The sequence below is a fragment of the Zalophus californianus genome, chromosome 14, assembly GCF_009762305.2.
Source record: "Zalophus californianus isolate mZalCal1 chromosome 14, mZalCal1.pri.v2, whole genome shotgun sequence".
NCBI lineage: Eukaryota > Metazoa > Chordata > Mammalia > Carnivora > Otariidae > Zalophus > Zalophus californianus.
The window spans coordinates 6582254-6608866 of NC_045608.1; the positions used below are offsets into that span (position 1 = coordinate 6582254).

General features: G+C 39.4%; 1 protein-coding gene across 14 annotated transcripts in view; it reads left to right on the top strand.

Annotated features, from left to right (window-relative positions):
• The window catches only part of MPHOSPH9 (M-phase phosphoprotein 9), a 61747-nt gene that overhangs the window by 7987 nt on the left and 27147 nt on the right, over positions 1 to 26613 (top strand). For 12 of the 14 annotated variants that reach the window (XR_003516787.2, XR_003516788.1, XR_003516789.1 and 9 more), the window contains 10 exons: positions 3112 to 3201; positions 3413 to 3933; positions 4825 to 4948; positions 8736 to 8826; positions 10739 to 10845; positions 14306 to 14431; positions 14627 to 15087; positions 15415 to 15570; positions 18740 to 18827; positions 20391 to 20606. Coding sequence is in view for 11 of the 14 variants with exons in the window: in XM_027575221.2 (XP_027431022.1) it covers positions 3112 to 3201; positions 3413 to 3933; positions 4825 to 4948; positions 8736 to 8826; positions 10739 to 10845; positions 14306 to 14431; positions 14627 to 15087; positions 15415 to 15570; positions 18740 to 18827; positions 20391 to 20606 (1980 nt within the window). In the remaining 3 variants the exon portion in view is untranslated. The remainder of the gene's footprint in view (positions 1 to 3111; positions 3202 to 3412; positions 3934 to 4824; positions 4949 to 8735; positions 8827 to 10738; positions 10846 to 14305; positions 14432 to 14626; positions 15088 to 15414; positions 15571 to 18739; positions 18828 to 20390; positions 20607 to 26613) is intronic. The other 2 variants (XM_027575229.2, XM_027575223.2) reach the window with 2 other exon arrangements.

Here is a 26613-nt window from a genome sequence, read left to right on the forward strand (position 1 = left end):
TTGCTAATATTTCTGTGATGGTGAATTTTTAAAGCACATTATTAGCTAATTTGTCTTAATTCATTATTTTTGCATTTTAACTATTTAGCACTACTGATTATGTAAGAGTAATTATTATGTGATAGTGGTTATTGTAAGTGTACCACTTATTGAGTGTCTAAGCAGTATACTAGACACTTTTTGTCAGTGGCACTCAACCTTATTAGACCTAAAGCCCTCATTTTATAATTTTACAGTTTACTAATTTACATTTTACAGTTATATTTTACAATTTTTAAAGTAACATCAACTTAAATGAAATTCGCAGATACATCTTGCCTGTACCTACTGTAAAAACAATCATCCTCTTAACTGTGATAAAGAGGAGGAATAAAAGTTACTTATAATACAAAAACAGGTATTTGCTCAGGCGCATCCACAGTAGAAGAAAAGTCTGGTGTTGATACGTAGATTCACCGGGAAGGCAGCAGCTATAGACATGGACTGATACAACTGTGTTGTACTGATGATCTAGCACTGCATTTGGTGACATGATTTTCTGAAATGGTGACCAATTTCTGACCGAGTTCTGAAACAAACGTAACATCTTTGTAGTTGGATTCCTGGACAGTTTGATGATTTGAAAGCTGTGCAAAATATATGGTATTTTTATAATAATATAAAGTGGACCCAGGACAGTTTTTCATTGTTGGGGACCATCCTTTGATTGTTTCCCTGGACCCACTGAGTGCTGGTAGTGCCCTCGCTATCTTTGTGACAGCCGTGACCTCAGTTTTTCAAAATGTAGTTCCCCCCATTGGGATCGCTGCTTCACATGCATCATATTTGAATTTAAAATTTAATCCTCCCAGCCACCTATGAGGTGTTACTCTTCCCATTTTATAAATTCATAAGCACAAATGAAATTTACTTGTTGAGGACCACCACACAGGTTGTTAGTGGGGAGCTGGGAATCAGGCCTAGGATGTCAAAGCCAATGGGTTATTTACAAGGCCAGACTATAGAAACCCCTTTCAGGCTAATAGCATCAAAAGCTGTTTGCAGGGGAAGGCTTTAATGAGATGCCCAAGTCCTCTAAAAGTATGTAAAATGCAGGTCATATAATTTTAGTTAGAAATGAATTATAGTCCTTAATAATTATGTGAATAATATTTGCTGCATTATTATATTCTTAAATATGTTTATTGAAAATTAAAATACAAAATCTGACTAGGCATAACAAAATCTCTACCAGTTTATATCCTGAGTAAGCTCTATTCATATCTTAAATGAGAAAATGATAATAAGGATATGATTAACGTTAAGTGTGTCACATAATAACCCATTTTTGTTTTTTTGTTGTTGTTATGTATGTTATTCTGTCATTGTTGTCATTTAGTTCTGTGTGACTAATAACTTTATCAGGTTAAAATAACTCCTAAAGTATTTAAGTTAGTATAACTTAATAAGAAAACTGTTGCCTGATTTCTTTTTTGTTTTGATTAAGATACTTCATATTATAGATAAAAAGTTGAGAAGATAAGGAACTGAATTTGATGTAGCCTACCTTATCCTGAAGTTAGTTGATTTAGAATTAATACTTCCTGTCAGTACTGCTCTGTTTCAATTTGAAGGTTTCCTTTTCCAATCCTGAGAGTTTTTACTTCCTTTGCTTTAATACTGTTATATAGCTTTCAATTTAATTCTGCTCTGTTACGGTTATTAAACTGGCTTTAATCTGAAGGGCCTCTGGAAAAAAAATCAGCTTGAAATTCACTTTTTTTTTTTTTAAGTAAACTCTGCCCCCAACATGGGGCTCAAGCTTATGACCCCAAGATCAAGAGCTGCATGTTCCACTGACTGAGCCAGCCAGGCGCCCCTGAAGTTCACATTTTTATACACCCACTTAGACTGTATATCTGAGTGCCCACTCTTTCCTTGGCACTGTGTCCCAGGTGCTGGAGACAGGTTAACAAAGTGAACAAACGAGATGCTCTCTGATTGTGGTAAAGGCTATGAAGGCAATACACAGGATGACGTTTAGAGAGAGAACAACCAAATGTGAGGTGGTTTGGGAAACTTTGAGAAGTTAAGCTGAAATTGCAAGAAGGGCCAGAAGCCATGATAAGAGTTGGAGAGAGAACTTTCCAGGTAGAGGGTACAGTGAGGACAAAGCTTTTGAGGTGCAAGACAGTTTTGGCATGCTCAGGGAAAAGATAGAGGCCAGCGAGGCTGGTGTGCACTGAGTGAGGGGTAGAGAGGGATGAGATGAAGTTGGGAGCTGTGCATGGGCCAGATCACTCAGGGCCCTGTAAGGAATACAGGAGTGGAAAGATAATTGAATGGTTTGTAAGGGAAGCTCTTTTTCATGGTAGCTGCTTATTGTATATTATTGCATAGAGTCTGTTGCTGAAAGGACACCAGCCTGAAGACTGAATTTAGCCTCTGGACATCTCCCTGCCCCATTTCCTGCCATGTTTTATAGTCTGGTTGTAAGAGTACTGACTCCTTTGTCTGCTAATGGCCTTCAAAAAAAAAAGTACTGACTCCTCTTGAGAGCAAGGATGGATCAGGACCTAAAAGTGACTGAAGGGAGGGCTAAGCCAGTTCCTTTGGGCTTTCATTCCTCTCTCAGCTGTAATGCTGTCAAACACTTCAGTATCTGATTTGAAAAAGGTTCTTTTTTTTTTTAACTTAAATAACAAGTAAATTAGGGGTTTAAATCCCACAATTCCAAATTATTTCTTGTTTTAAGGCGTGGGATTCTTTTTTCTAAGAATTGTTTAAGAAAATCATTAGCTGTTACAAGGAAAGGAAGAAAAATTTATGACAAATATGAAGTAAACTGCCAATTCTTGATGATAGCAGAGGACATCAAATTAAGATGTCATTTGAAAACCAGGATTTACTCAGACCTTCGAATTTACCCAGACTGCAGGTTACATGAGAAAGGGGTGACCACGCCTGTGCCTTTGTATTTTTGCATTAAATACAGCTTTGTAGCTCTTTAATTCAGCTTATTCATTTTACATTAAAACTATATTTTAAAAAGGTCCTTTCCCACGGGAGGAATTTTTCTGTGAATATTACTTGAGAAATTATTTTTAACTAAAATATTTTATAATTTAATAGACCAGGTGGTTACAACTATTCAATTTGGTGGAAAAACAATGCCAACAACAGATAGTTGCCCAGCAGGAACAGTTCCACAACCAAATTCAAGTAAGTTGTTAGTTACCTTGATTCTTTTCTTTGTATTGCTAAGATTTGCAAGAGGAAGCAGTTAATACTGCATATCAGTTTGGTTTTTGAACTAAAAACGGATTCTCTTTATAGAGTAATAGCTCATATTTTTAAGCAATATTTTCATAGTATTTATGAAAGTATGATGTTTAGTATACTTTCTTACCCAGATCTATAACTTTATTTTCAGCGAATACAAGAGGAGATAAAAAATTTAGTCAAGTTACAGACCAGTAATACTTCCTGGGCTTCCTCTGATAGTTCTTTAAGCAAACAGTTATCTTCAGAAAGTCAAATGGGTTTTTTTTCTGAAAACAGTGAGAGAAATGAACCTATTATCAGTTATCCTAAGTCTACAGAACCCGAAATGCAGCAAGAAACGTCCACGTCACAACCAGACTGCAATGTGGATAGTAGCTCAGTGAGCAGTGGGTATGGTACCTTTTGTGTCTCTGAATTAAATGCCTACAAATCTAAGGACCCTCAGGAGTTCATGGAGCACACAGAAGTTTCTGAAGGACAGTTTGGAGCACCTTTGGGGCAGACGGAGTCACTTGTAGATGGTGGAAAAAACAAGAGTTTTCATATACATACCACTGAAGAGTTTTGCGCATCTGTAAAGGAAGATATTTCCATTTTTCCTGGTGAATTTGAACACGATTTTCTTGGCGAAAATAAGATTTCAGAAGTATACAGTGGAAAAACAAACAGGTAAGTAGAATTTCTCCCATAATTTGAAGGGAGGTTTGCTTGTTTATTACATTTAGAATCTAGTAAAGCAAGCTCATTTTTGAGTATGATAAAATGAGACATATTTGAACACTTAGCAGCTTTACCAAAGTCTTGTATTTATTGCTTGTGGCAAATGGAAATAAAGGATATGATATATTACCAACATGTGACTTTCTTCCCATTTGCAATGTTGTAAGACTACTGTAACCTAAGGTGGGAGGCCTTGCCAGAAAAATACCTTTTATATTTTCTGGTCACTATAAACTTGCTGAAAATTCGAGTATAGGACTGTATCAAGAGTAGAGTTTTGTCACATATGTGCATATAATTTGAAACCAAACATCATACATGAGTATATTCAATTTAATGCTTTTTGTATATGAGGAACTTTTGTAAGCTTAATGACAACTGTGGCTGGATGTTTGTAAAGCAAATAATCATTTAAAATTATGTCATTTATCCTAAATGTTCAGTTTTATATCTCTAAAATGTATCCTCTAAAATAAGTGTTCAGCTATAGCAACAGATCTTGTGTACCTATAAGTATAATTACTAGTCCTCGCGAATAAAGAAGACTTTGCTGTAGGGATATATTGAGTACTTGAATGGGCCACTGTGATCAGTTTTGTTCTACTCTATGGCTACGGCTGTATGTATTACTAATCACCGTTAGTTTTTTTGTTCACTTTACCTTTGGTAATAAAAAACTGTAAAAAGAAATTTAGGTGAATCAATAAAAATCCATCTTTTCTCTGCTATTAGAAAAACAACTCAAAGCATTTTCCACTGACTAGTATCCACTAGTGTTTAGTTTTATGTGTGAAGAACAGCATCTAAAGAGAATACTTTTGGTTTTCTCTTTTTGAATAGTAAATCTGTAACATCATGGGCACAAAAGCTGAAGCAGAACCAACCAAAGAGAGCACTTACAGAAGACGGGTGTTCAAAATCTATGCAAGGAAATGAGCAAGCCAAGAAGTCACCAGTTGAGAAAGTAGGTGATAAGTCACTTTACTCTGGCATGCCTCAGCTACTGATAATTTTTTTTTTTAAGATTTTATTTATTTATTTATTTTGACAGCGAGACAGACAGCAAGAGAGGGAACACAAGCAGGGGGAGTGGGGGAGGGAGAAGCAGGCTTCCCGCTGAGCAGAAAGCCTGACGTGGGGCTCGATCCCAGGACCCTGGGATCATGACCTGGGCCGAAGGCAGACGCTTAACGACTGAGCCACCCAGGCGCCCCAGCTACTGATAATTATGTGGAGTTTATACTACATGCTCATCAACATAAGTTTTTTGCCCTTTCTTTTGTGGTATTAATTTGTTCCATTGACCTATCAGCCTTTAGGAGTCTCAGAGGATTGGAAACAATGATTTGCTCTAAGTATTGGTTCTTTAGTAGTCTGCAAATCAAAACTAATGAGGGATAAAGTACTATAAAAAGTGAAAACCATGTTGTAAAGGTCCTAATTGTCTTTGTACTGCAACTGTTTACATTTAGCCAGAGAGTAATCCATTTAACTTTTTTTTAAGCCCTCAAATAATTTGTATTACTGTTAAGTTGTAAGAAGTAGTATTATATGTGTGAATGCTTCAAGACAACTCTGAATTTATAATCCAAATTGTGAGAGATTACGTGTTTAAATTCTCTGTGGCCCTTTTGTTAATCTAGCAGCTGTTTTTGTTAGAGTTACAGATATTCAGTAAATTTTAAACATCTTTGAAGCCCTTTTGGCTTAAATTTTCGTAGAGTAACATTGTTTAGTATAATTCATTGAAATTGCAAAATCCGGTCTCTGCAAACTTGATACCTTTAGAAATTGGCCACTTCTTGATCATCGTAAACATGGTCTTTCCATCATCCTATGAAAAAAATTAAATAGAAGTCATAAGAACACAATCCCTCAGCCTTCCTAAGGCACTGTTCTTTTTTCTTCCAGTAAGTTTTCATTTTTCAGCCTGTGATACTTAGCCTTCTTCATATTACTGTTCTTGAACGTATTCCGATTTGTGTTCAGAAGGGAAGTGAGGGTGCAGAAAGCTGGGGGGGGGGCCGTCAAGCCTCCAAGATCTGCAAGCGCCCTGTAGTATTGCATTCATAGTACTGTTCTTTTGTGTTTTTTTTAAGATTTTTTTTTTTTTTTTTTTTTTGAGAGAGAGTGCAGGAGAGGGGGTAGGGTCAGAGGGAGAAGCAAACTCCCCACTGAGCAGGGTGTCCGATGAGGGACTCAATCCCGGGACTCCAGGGTCATGACCTGAGCTGAAGGCAGTCGCCCAACCATCTGAGCCACCCAGGCGCCCAGTACTGTTCTTTTGAACCCATGTGCCATCAGGATGCTATATCCTTGAATGGTATTTGGAGATGGGGGTGAAAGTTGCTTTTTTCTTTGGATTAGGTTGGCAGAAAAAGAAAATGTCTTTCTTTCTTTATTTTTAAAGATTTTATTTGAGAGAGAGAGACAGCAGGGGGAGGAGAAGAAGCAAACTCCCTGCTGAGTCACCCAGGCACCCCTCCATTTATTATTATTATTATTTTTTAAAGATTTTCTTTATTTGACAGAGACACAGCGAGAGAGGGAACACAAGCAGGGGGAGTGGGAGAGGGAGAAGCAGGCTTCCTGCGGAGCAGGGAGCCGGATGCGGGACTCGATCCCAGGACCCTGGGATCATGACCTGAGCCGAAGGTAGACGCTTAACGACTGAGCCACCCAGGCGCCCCTCCATTTATTATTTTAGAGAGCCAGAAAGAGCAAGTGCATGCACAGGCACTAGAGCGCTGGGGGAGGGGCAGAGGGAGAGGGAGAGAATCTCAAGCAGAATCTGCTCTGAGCTTGGAGCCTGATGTGGGACTTGATCCCAGGACTCTGAGATCATGACCTCAGTCAAAACCAAGAGTAGGATGCTCAACCGACTGTGCCACCCAGGTGCCTCTTTCCCTTTTTTTTTCTTTAAAGGTGAGTGGTATTTTTGGTAGTAAATCGTTATGGGAAATAAAGTTTCTTTGATATTTGAGTTTTAAATGATTTTCGGATAATGGTAGTTGATGAACCCAAGGCCCCACACCTGAAACACATTTCTTACCTGTGTAATCCTGAATCAAATTCTGTGGATTCACCAAGTTGGGACTCTATTTCATCCTTCCTCTTCTCCTGTTTTTTCTAGTTTCAGTCTAAATCAGGGAATCCTTATGGTCAGAATTCTCTTGGGATCCAATTTTCTCTTTCTACAATGGTAGTTTCTTTGGGGTGTTGGCTATTTTGAAGCACATCTTGAAATGGCTCTTGTTTAGCATAAGGATTTTCCTTGGTCCTTTGTTGGGGACAGACTTGACGTTACCATTTCCCGGGGAAGCAGGACACGGGAGTGGTTTCTTGGATGGGTGACGAGACTCTTGCTGACATCGGTGAAGGTCCCTGTGCCAGGTGTGGGACAACTTCTTGGGAAGGACTTCTCATTGCTCCATACTTTTCTTTCTCATTAAACGCGAGGCCTGGTGTGCTCAGTAATGTGGCAGCAGCCGGGCAAGGGGAGGCCCCCGCCGGGCAAGGGGAGGCCCCTGCCCACCGCTGGGTCAGCTGAGTGCGTTCAGGTTGGCACCGCCAGACTGGGAAGCGGACAAAATATGTTACTCGGTATTTTTCACTTAGCCTTCTGCTGTCAGCTTTTTCTGGCCTGTTCAGTACTGAGACTTGACAGAAATTTGAATTTCTGTCAAGGTAGGAATTTTAGAAGAGACAAAAGATGACCTAGGAATTTCTCATTTGATGAACGAGGGACTGAGTGGTGCCTTAGGAGGCTGAGATGAAAACTCCTCCATGGTAGGTGGAGTGCTGTCACCTCAGTATCCTTTTACTTTTGCTGTGGGTCCCCAGATGATTGTAAGCAAATGCAACTTAAATACCTTTTAACAGGAATTAAAAGTTTGATGGTGGTGGAACTGATAAGAAAAATTCTGATAAAAATATTTCTGTTTGCAAACAGAGATTTCTTGTGACAACGCCAGAGATACTGTGAGGAGTAGTTAGCTCAGAATTTTTATTAGAATTGATGATAAGCAAGCATTTTGAGCCTTTTCTGGGATTAGTAACCAGTTGCCTATCTGTAAGACACAGTTTACTACTTGAAGTTCATATAGATTACTGAATGCCATTTTCAGAGTTTGAATTATTGTACTTTTTTTTTCTTAAAAATTTTATTTATTTGACAGAGAGAGACACAGTGAGAGAGGGAACATAAGCAGGGGGAGTGGGAGAGGGAGAAGCAGGCTTCCTGCCGAGCAGGGAGCCTGATGCGGGGCTCGATCCCAGGACCCTGGGATCATGACCTGAGCCGAAGGCGGATGTTTAACGACTGAGCCATCTAGGCGCCCCCAAATTATTGTACTTTTAATAATAAAAATGAATTGTTAGGGCTTTCACATTAATTTTTACACTAAATGACTTTAATTCCAGGCACTTTGAATTTCTTTTGGCTGTAGCTGGCAAATTATAAATACATTTCATTTTGAACTCATTAAGTAGCTCCAGGTGCCAGTGTTCTTCTGGTTCTGCAGAACCAAAATAAACTTTTGTAAACACACAGGAAAAAATCCTCCACGGTTAATTCCTATCATTTTGCATTCTTGTAATCATGGGGAAAACCAGGCTTTCTTACTTCTTCATGAACCCTCTGAGACTTTCTCTACACCGGGGTTTAACACCTGGCTCTCATTCCTTGGGTCAGCAGTTTGTGCCTAATGATTTTCAGCTGTCAACTAATAGTTTTCTCTCTTGCCTTGTAGTCTAATTTCACTGCTGCTAAGCATCCTCATGCTTTTTACCTCAATAAACCAGATGAGAGTCCAAATTCTTGGATGTCTGATTCAGGAACAGGTATGATACTTATTTTTTTATAACAACTTATCTGCATTTCTAATAGGAAGATAATTCTATACAGTGTAGTAGAGGGGTTTCTGTAAATCTGTTGTGTGTTGTGTTGTGCCTCTGCTAAGTCTGATTTCCTTACTTGCATTAATTTGTGTTACACATTCTGTAAAGATAGATGGAAAAATACTTTTACAGTTATTTCAAACAGTTGCAGAAGTCATCTCAGCATTTTTCAGGTGCTCCAGAATGAATTAAGAAATTCAAACCCTTTGTGAACCATTCTTTACTCTCCATGGTAAGCTTATTTTAGTTTCAATGATGTAACATACTGATTCTACCCCACCCCACCCCCCCCCCCCGCCTGCACAATCCCACATCCAGTTTGTCAGGATGAATTAGCACTGCAGGCTGAAAATTGCCAGAACTGAACCACCGTCATGCTCTCACCCTCAGACAGCTCCCATCACCTGTCACCTGGGGTTCTGCAGCTTCCTGCCCAGCCTCTCTGCCCTCACCCTGGCACCCTTCCATCTGTTCCTAACACAGTAGCCTCTAGGATCCTTGTTAAAGCTAGGTCAGATCATGTGAGTCCTCTGCTCAAAACCCTGCTGTGCTCTTTCCCTCAGAAGAGCAGCCAGAGTCTTTATAGGCACCCACAGGCCCAGCAAGATCTAGTCTTGCTCTGTTTGACCTCATTTTCTGCTATTCCCTTTCTCTGCTTCAGCAGAGAGGCTGTTCGCTTAAATGTGCCAGATATTTTTTTTTTTTTAAGATTTTATTTATGGGGCACCTGGGTGGCTCAGTCGTTAAGCGTCTGCCTTTGGCTCAGGTCATGACACCAGGGTCCTGGGATCGAGGCCGGCGTCGTGCTCCCTGCTCCGCGGGGAGCCTGCTTCTCCCTCTCCCACTCCCACTCCCCCTGCTTGTGTTCCCTCTCTCACTGTGTCTCTCTCTGTCAAATAAGTAAATAAAATCTTTTTTTTTAAAGATTTTATTTATTTGACAGAGAGAGAGACAGGCAGAGAGGGAACACAAGCAGGGGGAGTGGGAGAGGGAGAAGCTCCCTGCTCCGCGGGGAGCCCGACGCCGGCCTCGATCCCAGGACCCTGGTGTCATGACCTGAGCCGAAGGCAGACGCTTAACGACTGAGCCACCCAGGTGCCCCGATACGTTCTCCTTTTAGAGCTTCTGCTTTGCTGCTTCCTATATTTGAGATGTTCCCCCCACCTCTTATATAGGGGATCTCCCTCATACATGGCTAAAATGCTTTTACTCTATCTTGTTACCTTGCAGTGAGCCAACCTTGAGCACCCCTCCACACACACTACATATTCCGTTTTACCTGATTTTTAAATCTTAACTATTAGGGTGCTTACCACCTTCTAACCTACTGGATATACCTTGTGATTTGTTTACTGTTCATGTCTCACATTTCCTGCTCCCCAGCCTGGCACAGAAAACACTCAATATATATTTGAACCATTGAATTCTTTATATTGCTTTTTCTGTACTGCTCATAAAGAAATTGTTGTCTTTTAAGAGATATATTTTAGATTGCACTAGTTTATCTTGACTTTTCTTAAGTTTTTTTTTTTTTTTAATAAAGTCTACGCCCAACGTGGGGTTGAACTCACAACCCTGAGATCAAAAGTCACATACTCTATCACCTGAGCCGGCCAGGCGCCCCATATCTTGCCTTTTAATAATATATTTCAGTTTTAAATATTTGGATCATTAAATTAGAACTCTTACATGGTAAGGCAATTAAGAGTCTATGCCATCAAAATTCAACTTCCCATATAGACCTAAAACTAGTAACTTCCCATATTTAATTTTCTTTAAGTAGAAATAAGTTTTCCTAGAAAGCATTTTTGTTCTCTGTCCTCAGTCTTCTATTCTGTATATTTGTGTGCGATAGGACTGACTTATTGGAAGCTGGAAGAGAAGGACATGTATCACTCTTTGCCTGAGACTCTAGAGAAGACGTTTGCACCGGCCTCCTCCACAGATAGGTCCCCAAGCCAGGTAATTTAAAAACACATTGTGTGTGGGTGTTTGCATTATACAATTGTAGTTAAGTATGCCATTTCATTATGAATTTTGTGTTTTCCAATTTCTGATATACTAAAGAAAGCCTGGGCTTTAAATTATACCTGCTTTCAAATTGGGTCTCTCATTCATTGCCTTATATGATCATAGGAAAGTTACTTAAGAGTAGAATTAAAAATGTCCAGTTAATGTGTTGCAAATTTAAATGAGATGATTTTGTGCCTACTGTTCTAAATATAGTAGGTCTGCAGACAACCACTTCTGCTGTTCCTACACCTGGTTTTGATTCTCCATCCTATTATGCCTTCCTGCTAATCCATTTGTATCATAATTTTGAGTATTTTAATTTTGTAGTAATTTTCTTTGAGCAAGAAATGTAAATATTTTCTTTGCTTCAGAACAACGAAATAAAACTACCGAGCTTGTGTACATCCATGTACATATCTCACTTCAGTCTTTTGGTCAGGTGGTGAGAAAGTAGTTTGGGGAAAAGGAGAGATTACAATGAAAGTAACCAGGAGAGCTGTAAGCCTGAGTGACCGGCATCAGCAGGGCAGAGGGCATACATATCAGCATACACATCAGATTCCCACAATGGGGCAGAAACCAGCATCCCATCCTTCAGGAAAGGAGTGAAAAAGAGAGAGAAACACAGAGGAAGACTGAGGAATGACACTCTGAGCCGCCGGAAGGCTTGGTGGGCTTCATGATGACAGGGCTCACTGTGTGTATGACATTATCTGCACCATCAGTAAATGAATACTGTATTTTGGTGATTCTAAGATACTGTCACCTTTAAGACTTCCTGTTTCATATTCGAACCCAGCAAAAAGGACCAAGAGAGCACTGATACAGTAGAATTTATATTTTATTCTTATTGAAAGAGCTTGTAGACTAATTAAACATTGATTTTTATCAAAGAACTCTTATACACACTTAAAAAGGACGTTATAAGTGAAATAAGTCTGTTAAAACTTCTTCACCTACAGAGGCTTACACTCTTTTCAACTCAGTGTTAGTTTCTGTGTTTTTCCACATACTGTTTTCCTTGAGCCATCAAGAGCTTTGAGGATTTGACATTCTTTAAAAAAGGCGGAAAGGCCTTGGTGCTGAGTTTTTACCTGGCTTAGTGGTTATGTAGAACTGGCCTGTGTTTGGCTCCCAGATGGGGGAACATTGCTTAAACATATAGGATTCACCGTCCCTTAAATATTGGTTCTCAGGGGTTCAGGTGTAGTCTCTAGGATTTTCTTCCAGACTGTTGACACCTGTTTGGCCAATTTTGATGTCTTCGACAATTTGCTCATGAGCAGGTAATGACAATTATGTCACAATTGCTACTTGACTGGAAGCAGCGTAAGATGCCGTTAATTACAAGAGGCATCCTCACTTCAGAGATGTTAAAATATGAAAAGAAATCATAGAAGTGGAAAATGTGAAAAATGGTTCCTTGTACTACGGTGAGCTCTAAATAGAGGAATTGCAACTGCTCACCCAAACCACCAGGCAGGTATTCCTCAGGCTCAAGGCCACATCCGGAGTGCTCTGCTTGTTACAGGCTGGAAGTCTTGAAAGGGCCTTTAGGTTGTTGGTATATAAAAAGTAAAATTCCACAGTAGAATTACAGAAATTATGAATTTTAAGGGTGTACATTCAACAAATTAATGCCTTTAATGCACACACAAAAAGTTTTTTTTTTTTTTTAAGATTTTATTTGAGAGAGAGGGAGTCTGAGAGTCATGAGCAGGGGGACTGGCAGAGGCAGAGGGACAGGCAGACTCCCCACTGAGCCTGGGGACCTCCCCCCAGCCCCCCACGTGGGGCTCCATTCCAGGACCCTGAGATCATGACCAGAGCTGAAGTCAGACGCTTAATGGACTGAGCCACCCTGGTGCCCCCATGCACACACAAAAAGTTTGATCATCTTATTCACAAGCTAGTTATAGGGTTTATTTAAAAAATATTTGTGGGTATTCTGCAGTCTGTGTAGGGTCTGGAAATTGGACACCAATTTAAAGCTACATGTAAATGTATTCTTTCAATGCTTTCAGTGTATCTCTTGCTGAATCTATAATCTCATTTTTTTTTTAAGATTTTATTTGTTTATTTGAGACAGCGAGAAAGCGAGAGCACATGAGAGGGGGGAGGGTCAGAGGGAGAAGCAGACCCCCCCCCCGCTGAGCGGGGAGCCCGATGCGGGACTCGATCCCGGGACTCCAGGATCATGACCTGAGCCGAAGGCAGTCGCTTAACCAACTGAGCCACCCAGGCGCCCAAATCTATAATCTCATTTAAGAGAACGTCCACAGTTTAAATTTGAGGTCCAGGGTTAAATGGTCCACTGTCTTGCCCTACAATACATCCCACCTTGAAATAATGTAAGGCTGAGGTTTTAATGTTTGGAGCTTAGACCTCTTCGTAACATTCCCAGTGTGGCAGAGCACTGATTTCAAGCTGTAGAAATTAGGGTCATATCTTCTTATGAGTTTTTAAAAGGGGCTTATTTCCATAGGGTAACTTGTTTCTTAACCCTTTTTTTTTTTTTTTGTCTGCCAACTCTTAAAAAAATAGGAAGGGGGGGCGCCTAGGTGGCTCAGTTGGTTGAGCGTCCAGCTCTTGATTTCGGCTCAGGTCATGACCTCAGGGTCCTGGGATTGAGCCCCATGTGGGGGGCGGGGCGGGGGGGTCCTTCGCTCAGTGGGGAGTCTGTTTGAGGATTCTCTCTCTCCCCCTCTGCCCCTCCCCCTGCTTGTGTGCGTGTGCTCACTCCTCCCTCTAAAATAAATAAACCTTTAAAAAAAATAGGAGGGCGCCTGGGTGGCTCACTTGGTTAAGCGACTGCCTTCAGCTCAGGTCATGATCCTGGAGTCCTGGGATCGAGTCCCACATCGGGCTTCCTGCTCAGCAGGGAGTCTGCTTCTCCCTCTGACCCTCTTCCCTCTCATGCTCTCTCTCTCTCTCAAATAAACTCTCTCTCAAATAAATAAAAAATCTTAAAAAAAAAAGGAAAATAACTATATAGATACCCCTATACCTGTCCTCTTGAGTCATATGATACTAATTTAGCCAGAAGTCTTCTCTTCCTGCTTTGGTCATTCATGATGAAGTCTTTTCTTACCTCAAAACTTGATTTTTATCTTGAGTAGGGGGCACTACCAAAGTTTTTTGTTCTTTAGACATATTCTTAGGCTACTAAATAACTTAGGTTCAGATTATCACCTTAATATTTATTGTTAGGGGATATTAATTTTTTTCATTCTGAGGAAGACTCATAATTAACAGGTAATGACTTCTAAATTTGTTTTATAAGTCCGAAAGTCTAGAGTCTCAATTCATTTAAAATCTTTCAAAAATCTTTTTGTGGTGCTGATCTTGATATCAGTAAACTTTTTTCATCGTTGATAATACCATTTAAATTTTGTTTCATATCTTTAAGTCTAATACTAGTAATGAGATGAAGCTACCATCACTGAAGGATATTTATCATAAAAAACAAAGGGAAAACAAGCAGTTACCTGAGAGGAATCTCACTTCTGCTTCCAACCCAAATCATCCACCAGAGGTAAATTGTCAACACTCTGCTGAGTGAAAATGAAAGATGCTTTATGGTTCTTAACTTTCATCTTAAGCTTTATTTTCCCAGGAGACCTAAAGCCTACTCACTTAAAAACAATTTTCCCTAGGAGATCTAAAGCCTACTCAAAAACAAAGGGCAAAACTGAGGGCAAAACCTTACTGTTTTCTGTCTTATTTCTAGGTACTAACTCTAGATCCAACGTTACACATGAAGCCAAATCAGCAGATTTCAGGGATTCAACCACAAGGTTTTTTGAATGCCCTTGATGACAGAATATCCTTTTCACCAGACTCTGTTCTAGAACCTAGTATGTCTAGTCACTCTGACATAGACTCATTTTCACAAGCAAGTAATATCGCTTCTCAGTTACCTGGATTCCCAAAATATCCTTCAAATACAAAAGCTTCACCAGTGGACTCTTGGAAAAATCATGGATTCCAAAATGAAAGTAGGACCAGTTCCACGTTTCCTTCAGTTTATACTATTACTAGTAATGACATCTCAGTGAACACTATAGATGAAGAAAACACTGCCATAGTAACCTCAGCCTCAGTCAGTCAGTCCCAGCTTCCAGGGACAGTCAACAGTGTCCCAGAATGCATTTCCTTGGCTTCCCTGGAAGATCCTGTGATGTTGTCCAAGTATGTATTCAGTGCATGGCTTGTAATGTTAATCGATTTTGTATGACGTCTGCTTGAATGATGAAAATGATTTTTATTGACCTTCCCTAATGTATAAAATCTTAGAGATACAGCATTTTTAAGGTAGGACATCTAAAAATTAATGTACGTCTTTCTTTTTTTGCTTAATTAGTTGTCAACGTGTGTATTAATCTATTATGTTTTATGTGGGTGCGCAGAGGAAAAAGGCTGTACTTTTGCTTATGAGAGATTGTGTTCTTGGTTTCTCTTGTGGGATAGAGAGTGAGTAAATGCTCTCCTAAAACATTTTTTTGCCCTCAACACCAGAATTAGGCAGAACCTGAAGGAAAAGCATGCTCGACACATAGCGGATCTTCGAGCTTATTATGAATCAGAAATAAATAGTTTGAAACAGAAACTGGAGGCAAAGGAAATTTCTGCAGTTGAAGATTGGAAGAAAACCAACCAAATTCTTGTAGACAGGTAAAATTTATAATTCAACTATGAAGTTAGTGTTTCTCGAACTTGGATATGTTATTTTTTCCAAGTATACTATATTGTGATAAAAGAGTTTGAAAACATGTTTTAGATTTGAAAATCTTAACAGATATATTTGCCTAAGTAATTATTTTTATAGGTTTGAACCAACCTTATATAGCACACTGGTAGCTGACATGAGGGCATTTGTTTCATACAGATAAAATACTAAAATAGTTGAGCAGATTTTGTATATTTAAAGGAATGTCATTTATGGGTGGATTAGAACTATGGACAGATTTCCTAAGAAATCTCTGACTAACGTCCTTGAGCAGTCCTCAATCTTTTCTTAAACCCAGATTTCACATAACTTAATCCAGACACTCATGAACCTGTGGAAGCAATTATCCTGCTGAAAAAAGAAACCAACATGGAAACACAGGGGACAATTACGTTAAGGATAGCCGAATACCTGTTTGAGAGAGAGAATCATTAACAAAATTCGATGCTCTAACTGTAATAACAGCATATTTGCTTCATATTTTACATTTAAATGGGACTTAAACAGATTGAAAACTGCTGAGGTTGATATAGCAGCAAAGAATTGTTCTCTAAGGCAGACAAAGACAAAGCCCCTTGAGAAAAGATTAGGAGGGAACTGAAATCATCTGGTCCAGTTAATAGTTTAACTTGCAGAATTCTAGGTAAACTAGCCTTTATACTAGCTTGCTGTTTCTGTGGTAGTTAACAGGCTGTCTTATTCCTGGGAGTTACCGCAGCTTTTGCTGCTGGGGTAGGCCTGGGTGGTAGTGGTAAAGAGCAGTAGTTTGAAAAAAGCCAGAAAGAAGCCAGGTTTAGGTTTTCTAGGATAAAAGGAAAAGAGTAGCTGGCAGGCTAGGGGAAGTCGGTTCTTGTTTTTTTTGTTGTTGTTTTTAAGACGGCAAAGAGGACTACAGGTACTTCCTGTGGAAAACGGAAGTGTGAAAGCAGCCCCCCAGTAGGCCTCCTTAGGTTAACAACAGGCTGCCGGAGAAGGCGCCTGCGACAGGATAGCTGAGGAAAGCCCTTTTTCTGTCCGGAGGCTGCTAGAGCGGTGAGGCCGTGTAGGTGGGACGGATTGGAAGGCAGGATCGAAGGCGACAGCAGCAGGAGGGGCGTGGAAGGTGGGGTACGGAGAGCCGTCACCCGGGACTGGAGAAATGATTCACCTAAGACAAAGCCAATTTAAAGTTGTCAGCATACACATCGGGTTTTTTTTCAAACTTAAAATTGCAAGTGGGAGCATCCCCCTGGTACTGCAGATGGGGCCACTGACTCATTGTGGGCCAGCTGTGCTCTCAGATTGTTCTGTCACACGGTCTCCTACCACAATCGGTGTGGTGGTAAAAATAGGAAATTATAGTTAACACACCTACACTTGACTCTTTAGTGCTCTTTCTTTCAAGAACAGTTTTTTTTTTTTTAAGATTTTATTTATTTGACAGAGAGAGAGACAGCGAGAGAGGGAACACAAGCAAGGGGAGCGGGAGAGGGAGAAGCAGGCTTCCCGCTTAGCAGGGAGCCCGATGAGGGGCTCGATCCCAGGACCCTGGGATCATGACCTGAGCCGAAGGCAGACGCTTAACGACTGAGCCACCCAGGCGCCCTCTTTCAAGAGCAGTTTCATCAGTATTTGATTTCTGCAGGGCATTAATGCACAGTGGTTAGGAGCGTGAACTCTGGAGTCACACTGACAGGTTTCAAATTCCAGTGATTGCTCACAACCCAGGAGGAATTCAGCTTCTCTGTTTTCTCATCTGTAAAATGATAATGATAGCAGTCCTAACTCATAGGATTGTGAGGATGAATGTAAAGTGCTTAACATAGACTTGGCATATAATCAGTGCCAAATAGATACTAGCTTTTATTCAGAATTCAGTAACACCAGGTCAAAATGGTAACAGAATCCTAATGTGTATTTTGTGATTTTGAGGTTCTGTGATGATTGACTTTACGAAGGTCTTTAATTATAAGAATAATACTTTCATGCTAATTTGGTAAAGTACAGAGGGATGTAATATGAAAGGTCTCCCTACCCAACCTCCATGCTTACATTCCAAACTTAAGTTTTATATCTTAGAAATTATAATGCACAGATGTATATATGTTTTTTTCTATAACAGAGATCAAGCTATTTTATGCAGTCTTTGCAGTCTTCTGTATCCTGTATTTTTAAATATAATTTTTTAAAAGATTTTATTTATTTGACAGAGAGAGAGAACGAGCACAAGCAGGGGGAGCAGCAGGCAGAGGGAGAGGGAGAAGCAGGCTCCCCGCTGAGCAGGGAGCCTGATGCGGGGCTCGATTACATGACCCTGGGATAATGACCTGAGCCAAAGGCAGATGCCTAACTGACTGAGCCATGCAGACACCCAAGAACTTTTTCATTTTGCAAACCTGACCCCTGTCCCCATTAAGCAACAACTCTCCAGCCTTTGGCACCCAGCATCCTACTTTCTATGAATTTGACACCTCATATGAACTTGGGAACCTTGTATAGGTGGACGTATACTTGTCCTTTTCTGTCTGGCCTATTTCACTTAGCATAGTGCCCTCAAGGTTCATCCATGTTATAGCAGGTGTTAGAATTTCATCCTTTTTTTTTTTTTTTTTTTTAAAGAAGGAGAGAGAGAGAATCTCAAGCAGGCTCTGTGCCCAGCACAGAGCCCGATGAGGGGCTTGATCTCACCAACCTGAATCAGGACCTGAGCTGAAATCAAAAGTCTGATGCTTAGCCAACTGAGCCACCCAAGCGCCCCTAGAATTTCATCCTTTTTAAAGGGCTGAATACTACTCCATTGGATGGATAAACCACACTTTGTTTATCCATTCATCCTTCTGGACATTTGGGTTGCTTCCATCTTGGCTTGTGTGCACTTTGCTGTTGTGAACATGGGTGTACAAATGTCTGTTCATATTTTAGCTTTTTTCACTTAACTATTAGGGATATTTTCATATTATTTTCTCTGGAAAACAGTATCATCAGTTTTATTGGGATATATTTATTAAAATGACATCCTTAGTGTTCACTAACATTGGAGAATTTGTTTACATATTAGAGAATGAGATTTATAGCATGTTTTTAAGGGAAAGGATTTTATCTTCTAATTTTTTTGTTTGAATTTATGGTTTTTAGATGTGGCCACTTAGATAGTGCTCTGAATGAAGCTACCAGTCATGTGAGAACACTTGAAAATAAGAATAACTTACTGGAAATAGAAGTCGTAAGTACTCTCTTGTTGTTTAGTGGCTTAATGTTAAAAGCTGAAACCTTTTTGTTAACCGAATTTTAGAGACAAATTAATAGTTTTATAAAAATATTGGCTATGTGTTTTTTTGTTGTTGTTAGGATGTCTTATTTATATTTTGAATGCTGCTGGCTTCATATGCTAGGATAAACTTTTACACTTTAAAATATTTATTTTTTTATTGGGATATAATTTACATATCATAAAACTCACTCTTTGGAAGTGTATAATTCTGTGGTTTTTAGTATATTTGCAAACTTGTGCAACCGTCACCACAGTTAGTTTTAGAATATTTTCTCACTCAGAGAAACCCCGAATCCTTTAACTGTCAGTCTTTCCCTCCTAACTCCAAAACTCCTTCTCCCCGGTCCCTAGTAACCACTACTCTTCTTTCTCTTCTTTGGATTTGCCTATTCTGGACATTGGTGTAAATGTAATCATATATATGACCTTTTGTGTCTGGCTTCCTTCACTTAGCATGTTTTCAAGTTTTATCCATGTTGTAGCATGAATCGGTATTTCATTATTTTTTTATGGCTAAGTAACATTCCTTCTAGGGATAGACCATTTTTATCCATTCACCAGGTGATGGATGTTTTGGTTTTCATTTTTTGGATGTTATGAATGACAGTGCTATGAATATTTGTATACAAGATTTTATGTGGACTTGTGTTTTTATTTTTTTGAATGTATAACTGGAATGCATAAACTTAAATTTTTTTTCATTCACTATGAAGTTTTATTCTTCTATATGTAACTTTATAAGTAATGTTTCAATGGAAGATGCAGTTATGTTCTGTGCACTGTTTCTTTGTCTTTCTTTGATGTGTTTTTAGTTGTCTTTGTCTCCTAAACTGGAAGCTTCTTGAGGTCAGGGACTTGTCTTTCTTGCTAATCTTGTATTTCTGGCACTCTATTGCCTGGCACCTAGTGGATATTTAAGAAATGATTATTGAATGAATACTAACATATCAGATGTGTTTTGAATTTTCTCTTTTATTTTCCTAGTAAGTGAGAGAATAGGTAAGAAATGCTTTATTATTCTCTAAATATTAACATGGGGCAACAGATTCCAGCTGTGCTTTCAAAATAATTTTCCTGATAGCCATGGTTATTTTTTTCATTAAAGTGGCCTACAAGTGAGTCCAGCATTATAATGCCTCAAACACTGGTTTTTTTGTCTATACTTCATGATAATCTCATGAAGCTGGTTTTTAAAAAAATTTATTTATTTTAAAGATTTTGTTTTTAAGTAAACTCTCTACCCAGTGTGGGGCTCGAACTTACAACCCCAGGATCAAGAGTTGTATGCCTACTGCCTAAGCCAGCCAGGAGCCCCTGAAGTTGTTATTTTAGTAGAGTAATCCTTTTTAGTCTCCATCCCAAGGCATAACAAAATATTAAATTTGTGATTCCCATTTTAGGTTTTATTTTATTACTTTTCTTTTATAGTTTAATGTCCACAATTTGTTAAGTGCTTTTGAAACATCTGTGTTTTTTAATTAAAAACAATTTATTATCTTTGTTTTTATTTTGTAGAGTGATTTCAGAGAACGCTTCAATGCAGCCAGCAATGCTTCCAAAATTTTGCAGGAACGGATTGAGGAAATGAGAATAAGTAATAAAGAAAAAGACAATACCATCATTCGACTAAAATCTCGACTGCAGGATTTAGAAGAAGCATTTGAGAATGCTTACAAACTCTCAGATGATAAAGAAGCGAGACTGAAACAAGAAAACAAAATGTTTCAAGATGTAAGTGACACATAATGGAAACTTAATGGCAGGGTAGGCTAAAAGTAATTTTAGATTTTTTTTTTTTTAAAGATTTTGTTTATTTATTTGACAGAGAATGAGAGATAGAGAGCATGAGAGGGAAGAGGGTCAGAGAGTCAGAGGGAGAAGCAGACTCCCTGCTGAGCAGGGAGCCCGATTCGGGACTCAATCCCGGGACTCCAGGATCATGACCTGAGCTGAAGGCAGTCGCTTAACCAACTGAGCCACCCAGGCGCCCAGTAATTTTAGATGTTATACTCTTACAGGCAATTATGACTTTTTCCAAGTTTATTTTTGTGTAATGTAACTTTGCTGTAGCTGGAAATAATATACCCTCCTAATTGAGTCAGTTGGGTCTTATCTTGAAGCAGGAAGTCAGCTTTCAGAGCTGTGGTGTCACTCCCACGCCTTTTTGCCTCTAGCAGGTCAACTTTTGAGCTATCTTAAATCAAGTTCTGTGTGGCTGGATGGGTAAAATGAACCCCATTTAGAATAGGTTTGATTGAATATTTTCACTTTGCTATAATGTCACTTAAAATTTGGATTTGTAGGGGCGCCTGGGTGGCTCAGTCGTTAAGCGTCTGCCTTCGGCTCAGGTCATGATCCCAGGGTCCTGGGATCGAGCCCAGCTTTGTGCTCCCTGCTCCGCGGGAAACCTGGTTCTCCCTCTCCCACTCCCCCTGCTTGTGTTCCCTCTCTCGCTGTGTCTCTCACTGCCAAATAAATAAATAAAATCTTAAAAAAAAAAAAAATTTGGATTTGTATAACATTGAGACTGCTTTGGGTTTGGGGTTGTATATCTTTTTTCTCAGGTTTTTCTTGATATCCTTTGTCATGGTACATAAAAAAATCTGCAAGTATTTCAGCTGTTGAATCTTCTTCCTGATAGCTTTAGATTATTGTTGCTTTGATTTTTGTTATTGCTGTTGTTGCTTTGATTTTTTACATTTATTTTTATGAAGGTAATACATGCAAATGGTTTAAATAGGCAAATCTCAAATGAAAAACGGCAGTCTTTTCCACCTCCCCGCTACCTTGGTGTCCCCTACCTTAGAAGCCCTTACTATCAGCTCTTTTAGCGGTTTCTTCTAGCATTTTTCTCCATGTTTCTATGTAACAAACTTATATTGTTCTTTCTTTTCTCCCCCATCAATTTCAGACATTATATATTGACTTCCTTCTGTATAAGGAAGGTCACAGTTTAGCTTTTTTACACCATCTGCTCCCAATGCAAACACTTCTTTCTCCTTTCAATGTGATTAATATATTAAATTGATTTTGAGAAGCTATTCTTTTACATTTTAACAACTCTGAGATGTTGGTATACATCTTTATGCCATGGTGTTACTTAATTGGCAGCATTTCTTTCCCCTTTTAGTAGTAAGTAATAGTAAATAAAGTAATGGTATGATTTCTGTTCAGTGATGTCTTAGATTTAAAACAAGATGGATTATCATTACCAGTTAAATCAGTATTCAGTATTTCTTATTGTCCGTGTAAATATTGTTCAGAGCTAAGCTGCAGTGTACAGTGATTATGTTTCCTTTCTCTAACAACTTATATTTTTCCTGGAATTGGTAATTGCCTTTTTTAAAACTGCTTAGTATCCTCTGTTTAGCACTTACTCCCACCTCCAGATACTTTTGCTTCATTATGAGCTGCTTTCTCTTGAGGTCAGATACACAGATGTCTAGGACTTGACTTCACCATCATTCTGGGGATGGTCTTTGCTTGTTTTCCTGTATTAGATCTCTCTTTTTTTTTTATGATTTTTATTTATTTTAGAGAGGGAGAGAGTGGGGGGAGGAGCAGAGGGAGAGGGACAAGCAGACTGTGCTGTGAGTGCAGAGCCTGATGAGGGGCTTGATCCCAAGACCCTGAGATCAGAACCTGAGTCGAAATCATGAGTTGGACGCTCAGCCGACTGAGCCACCCAGGCGCCCCATGGATCTCTTGTGTGCATCCTGTGTCTTCTTTCTTGGTTTAATTCTGTTTTGCTAGAGTATATCTCTAGAAATACAGGGGAGATGAATACATGGGAGAATGTATGAAAAAGAATACATGGGAGATGAATTCTGAAGCCTTCTATATCTGAAAACATTTATAGTTTGCAGTCACGCTTTTAAAAAAGCACTTTAATTTTTAGAGCAGTTTTGGATTTATAGAAAAATTGAGAATGAAGTGCAGTGTTCCCATATACCCTGTACAGGTTCACCTGTTGTTAATGTCTTATATTAGTATGGTATGTTTGTAACAATTAATGAGCCAATATTGATACATAATTATTAAGTAAACTATTAAGTAAATTCCATAGCTTATTTAGATTTCCTTTGTTTTTACCTAATGTTCTTTTTCTGTTCCAGGATCCTGTATTACATTTAAGTATCATGTCTCCTTAGGCTCCTTTTGGCTATGACAGTTTCTGACTTTCCTTGTTTTGATGACCTGGACAGTTTTGAGGAGGACTAATCAGGGATTTTGTTGGATGTCCTTGGGATTTGTCTGATGTTTTTCTCATGCTTAGACTGTAGTTATGGGATATTGGGAGGAAAACCACAGAGGTAAAGTACCATTTTCAGCACATCATATCAACAAGCCCTATGTTTTTTTATTTCCTTACTGTCAGTAAAGTTTTGGGAGAGAGTGGATATAAATACTCTGTTCAGTATGTCATATTTGATTAGAACTTCACAAGATTTTGGTTATTACTGTTCTTATTCATGTATATTAACAGTATAATTTTTGTGTGTGAACACATGATGAGATCCTGATTTTTAAGACTTTTTGTATGTTTTACTTTTTTTTTTTTTAAGATTTTATTTGAGAGAGAGTGAGTACAAGCAGAGTGAGGGGCAGAGGGACTAAGCAGACTCCCTGCTGAGCGAGGAGTCCCACACAGGGCTCCATCCCAGGACCCTGAGATCATGACCTGAGAAGTCAGACGCTTAACTTACTTAGCCACCCAGGTGCTCCTTGTATGTTTACTTTGACATAATACCAGAATTATAGATAGTTGCAAAAATTGTATAAAAGCTTTCCATATAGTGCTCGCTTCGGCAGCACATATACTAAAAAAGCTTTCCATATACCTTTCTTTTTTTTGTTTTTACGATTTTATTTATATGAGAGAGCAGAGTGAGAGAGAGATGGAGCACAAGCTGGGGGGAGCAGGAGAGGGAGAGGGAAAAACACACTACCCTCTGAGCAGGGAGTCCGACATGGAGCTCAATCCCAGGGCCCTGGGATCATGACCTGAGCCAAAGGCAGATGCTTAACTGACTGAGCCACCCAGGCGCCCCTCCATATACCTTTCATCTTGAGTCTAAGTCTTTTTTTTTTTTTTTAAGATTTATTTGAGAGAGAGACAGAGAGCATGAATGGGGGGGGCAGAGGGAGAGGGACAAGCAGACTCCTGCTAAGCGGGGAGCCTGATACTGGGCTCAATCCCAAGACCCTGAGATCATGACCTGAGCTGACGTCAGATGCTTAACTGACTGAGCCACCCAGGCATCTCATGATTCGAAGTCTTAACATTTAACAGTATGTGCTTCATCTATTTTTCGGTGGTTCCATGTGACAGTGGCTGCCCTATTGGGCAGTGCAGGTATAGAGAACACTTCCAGCATTGCAGAAAGTTCTGTTGGATGGCACAGTTGTAGAATATTCTTCAGTTTGGGTCTGTGTTTTGCACAGTTAGATTCAGGTTGTTAGAATGAATGCACAGGAATACCGCAGAAGGAAGCTGAGCCCTTCTTAGCACATCCTAGCAGGACGCACATGTTAACGTTGTATTAACTCTTATCTCTTGGTTAAGGTGGTGTTTGCCAGGTGTCTCCACTGTAAAGTTCTATCTCCCCATTTGGAAATTAAAAAGTATTAGGAGATATATATGTGTATACACACACACACACACACACACACACACTTTCACACTTTTTATTTAAATTAAATTAGAATATAATGTATTATTGGTTTCAGAAGTGTTTGTATATCATTTTTGGAGAAATTTCTTTCAAGCCCTTTGTTCATTTTTTAATTGGGTTGTTTTTATTTTTTTATTTAAATTCAGTTAATTAACATATAATGTTTTACTGGTTTCAGAGGTAGAGATCAGTGATTCATCAGTCTTATATAATACCCAGAGCTCATTATATCACATGCCCTCCTTAATGTACATCACCCAGTTACCCCATTTCCCCCCCAGCCCCCCAGCAACCCTCAGTTTGTTTCCTATGATTAAGAGTCTCTTATGGTTTGTCTTCCTCTCTGGTTTTGTCTTGTTTTATTTTTTCCTCTCTTCCCCTATGATTCTCTGTTTTGTTTCTTAACTTCCACATAGGAGTGAGATCATATGATAATTGTCATTCTCTGATTGACTTCTTTTGCTTAGCATAATACTCTCTAGTTCCATCCACATCGTGGCAAATGGCAAGATTTCTTTTTTGATGGCTGCATAATATTCCATGGTATATATATTGTATATATATAACACATGTTCTTTATCCATTCATCTGTCGATGGACATCTGGGCTCTTTCAATAGTTTGTCTATTGTGGACATTGCTGCTATGAACATTGGGGTGCAGGTTCCCCTTTGGATTACTACATTTGTATCTTTCGGGTAAATACCCAGTAGTGCAATTGCTGGGTCATAGGGTAGCTCTGTTTTCAACTTTTTGAGGAACCTCCATACTATTTTCCAGAGTGGCTGCACCAGCTTGCATTCCCACCAACAGTGTAGGAGGGTTCTATTAGGGGATATTTTAAGACTTTGTAAATCACCTTTCTCTCATCAAACTTTTACCCACTAGCTTTAGCATCCACTGAGGAGTCTTTCCTGAAACAAGTAATTACTGTTGTGGTTGCCAAATGGTGGTTCCTCTATTACTCCTTCTACATTTTACTGAAAGGAGGAGCTCTCCGCTCTCTGTTATTTATATTAGTGTGGATTCACGAATTCTTATTTTGTTCAGTGAGTTACAGTTCTTTTTTGTTGTTGTTGTTATAGTTATAATTTTGATGCTTGCATTGTCCTAGTTTTGGCCAGTAAGATAAGTGTCAGGCTGGCTGACTCCTGTGTCCTTTGGACATGGTCATGTCATTCTTTGAGCATTATCCAGCAAGATATTCCAGGCTCATCTTGTACTTTCCCAGTCCCAGCCCTAAATCAGTCATTTTTCCATGGAGCCCTGGTTCCTTTAGGTGGAAAATAATATTTAGAAATGAAGATCTAGGGGCGCCTGGGTGGCTCAGACAGTTAAGTGTCTGCCTTCAGCTCAGGTCATGGTCCCGGGGTCCTGGGATCGAGCCCCGCGTCAGGCTCCCTGCTGAGCGGGAAGCCTGCTTCTTCCTCCCCCTTTGCCTGCCGCTCCCCCTGCTTGTGCTCTCTCTCTCTTTGTGTCAAATAAAAAATAAAAAATCTTAAAAAAAAAAAAAGAGAAAGGAAGATCTTAACACTAGGTATGTTCACTGCTACTGGGATGCCATCGTTTTTAATTATTCATCAACTCACCGTAGTTATGTCGGAGTAACATGAAAGAGCACGGGATCACTGGAGTGTTGTTTTGAGCTGAAATTATATGAATGTTGCCAGTGATAACACTGTCTTCCTTTGCATTTATCATGTCGAATATTTTAAGCGTAGGGAAAGGTATACCGGGTGACACATAGAACATCCGTATATTTTAAGCGCAGGGAACGGTATACCAGGTGACACGTAGGACACCCGCACACCAGCCGTCCGCAAATACAACTGAAATACCCTCTTCCAGGCCTTTCTCTCCTGCCTGCTGTGCTGAATGTGCTGTTGGTTTTCCCCTTGCATTTCTACTTTTGCTCCATATGCATGTGTCTGTAAACAATATATAGTAATGTCTGATGTATCCTTAAACTGTATATGAATTGTATTGTACCACATATACTTTCCTGCAACCTTTTTTTTTTTAAGTAGGTTCCATGCCCAAAATGGGGCTCGAACTCATGACCCC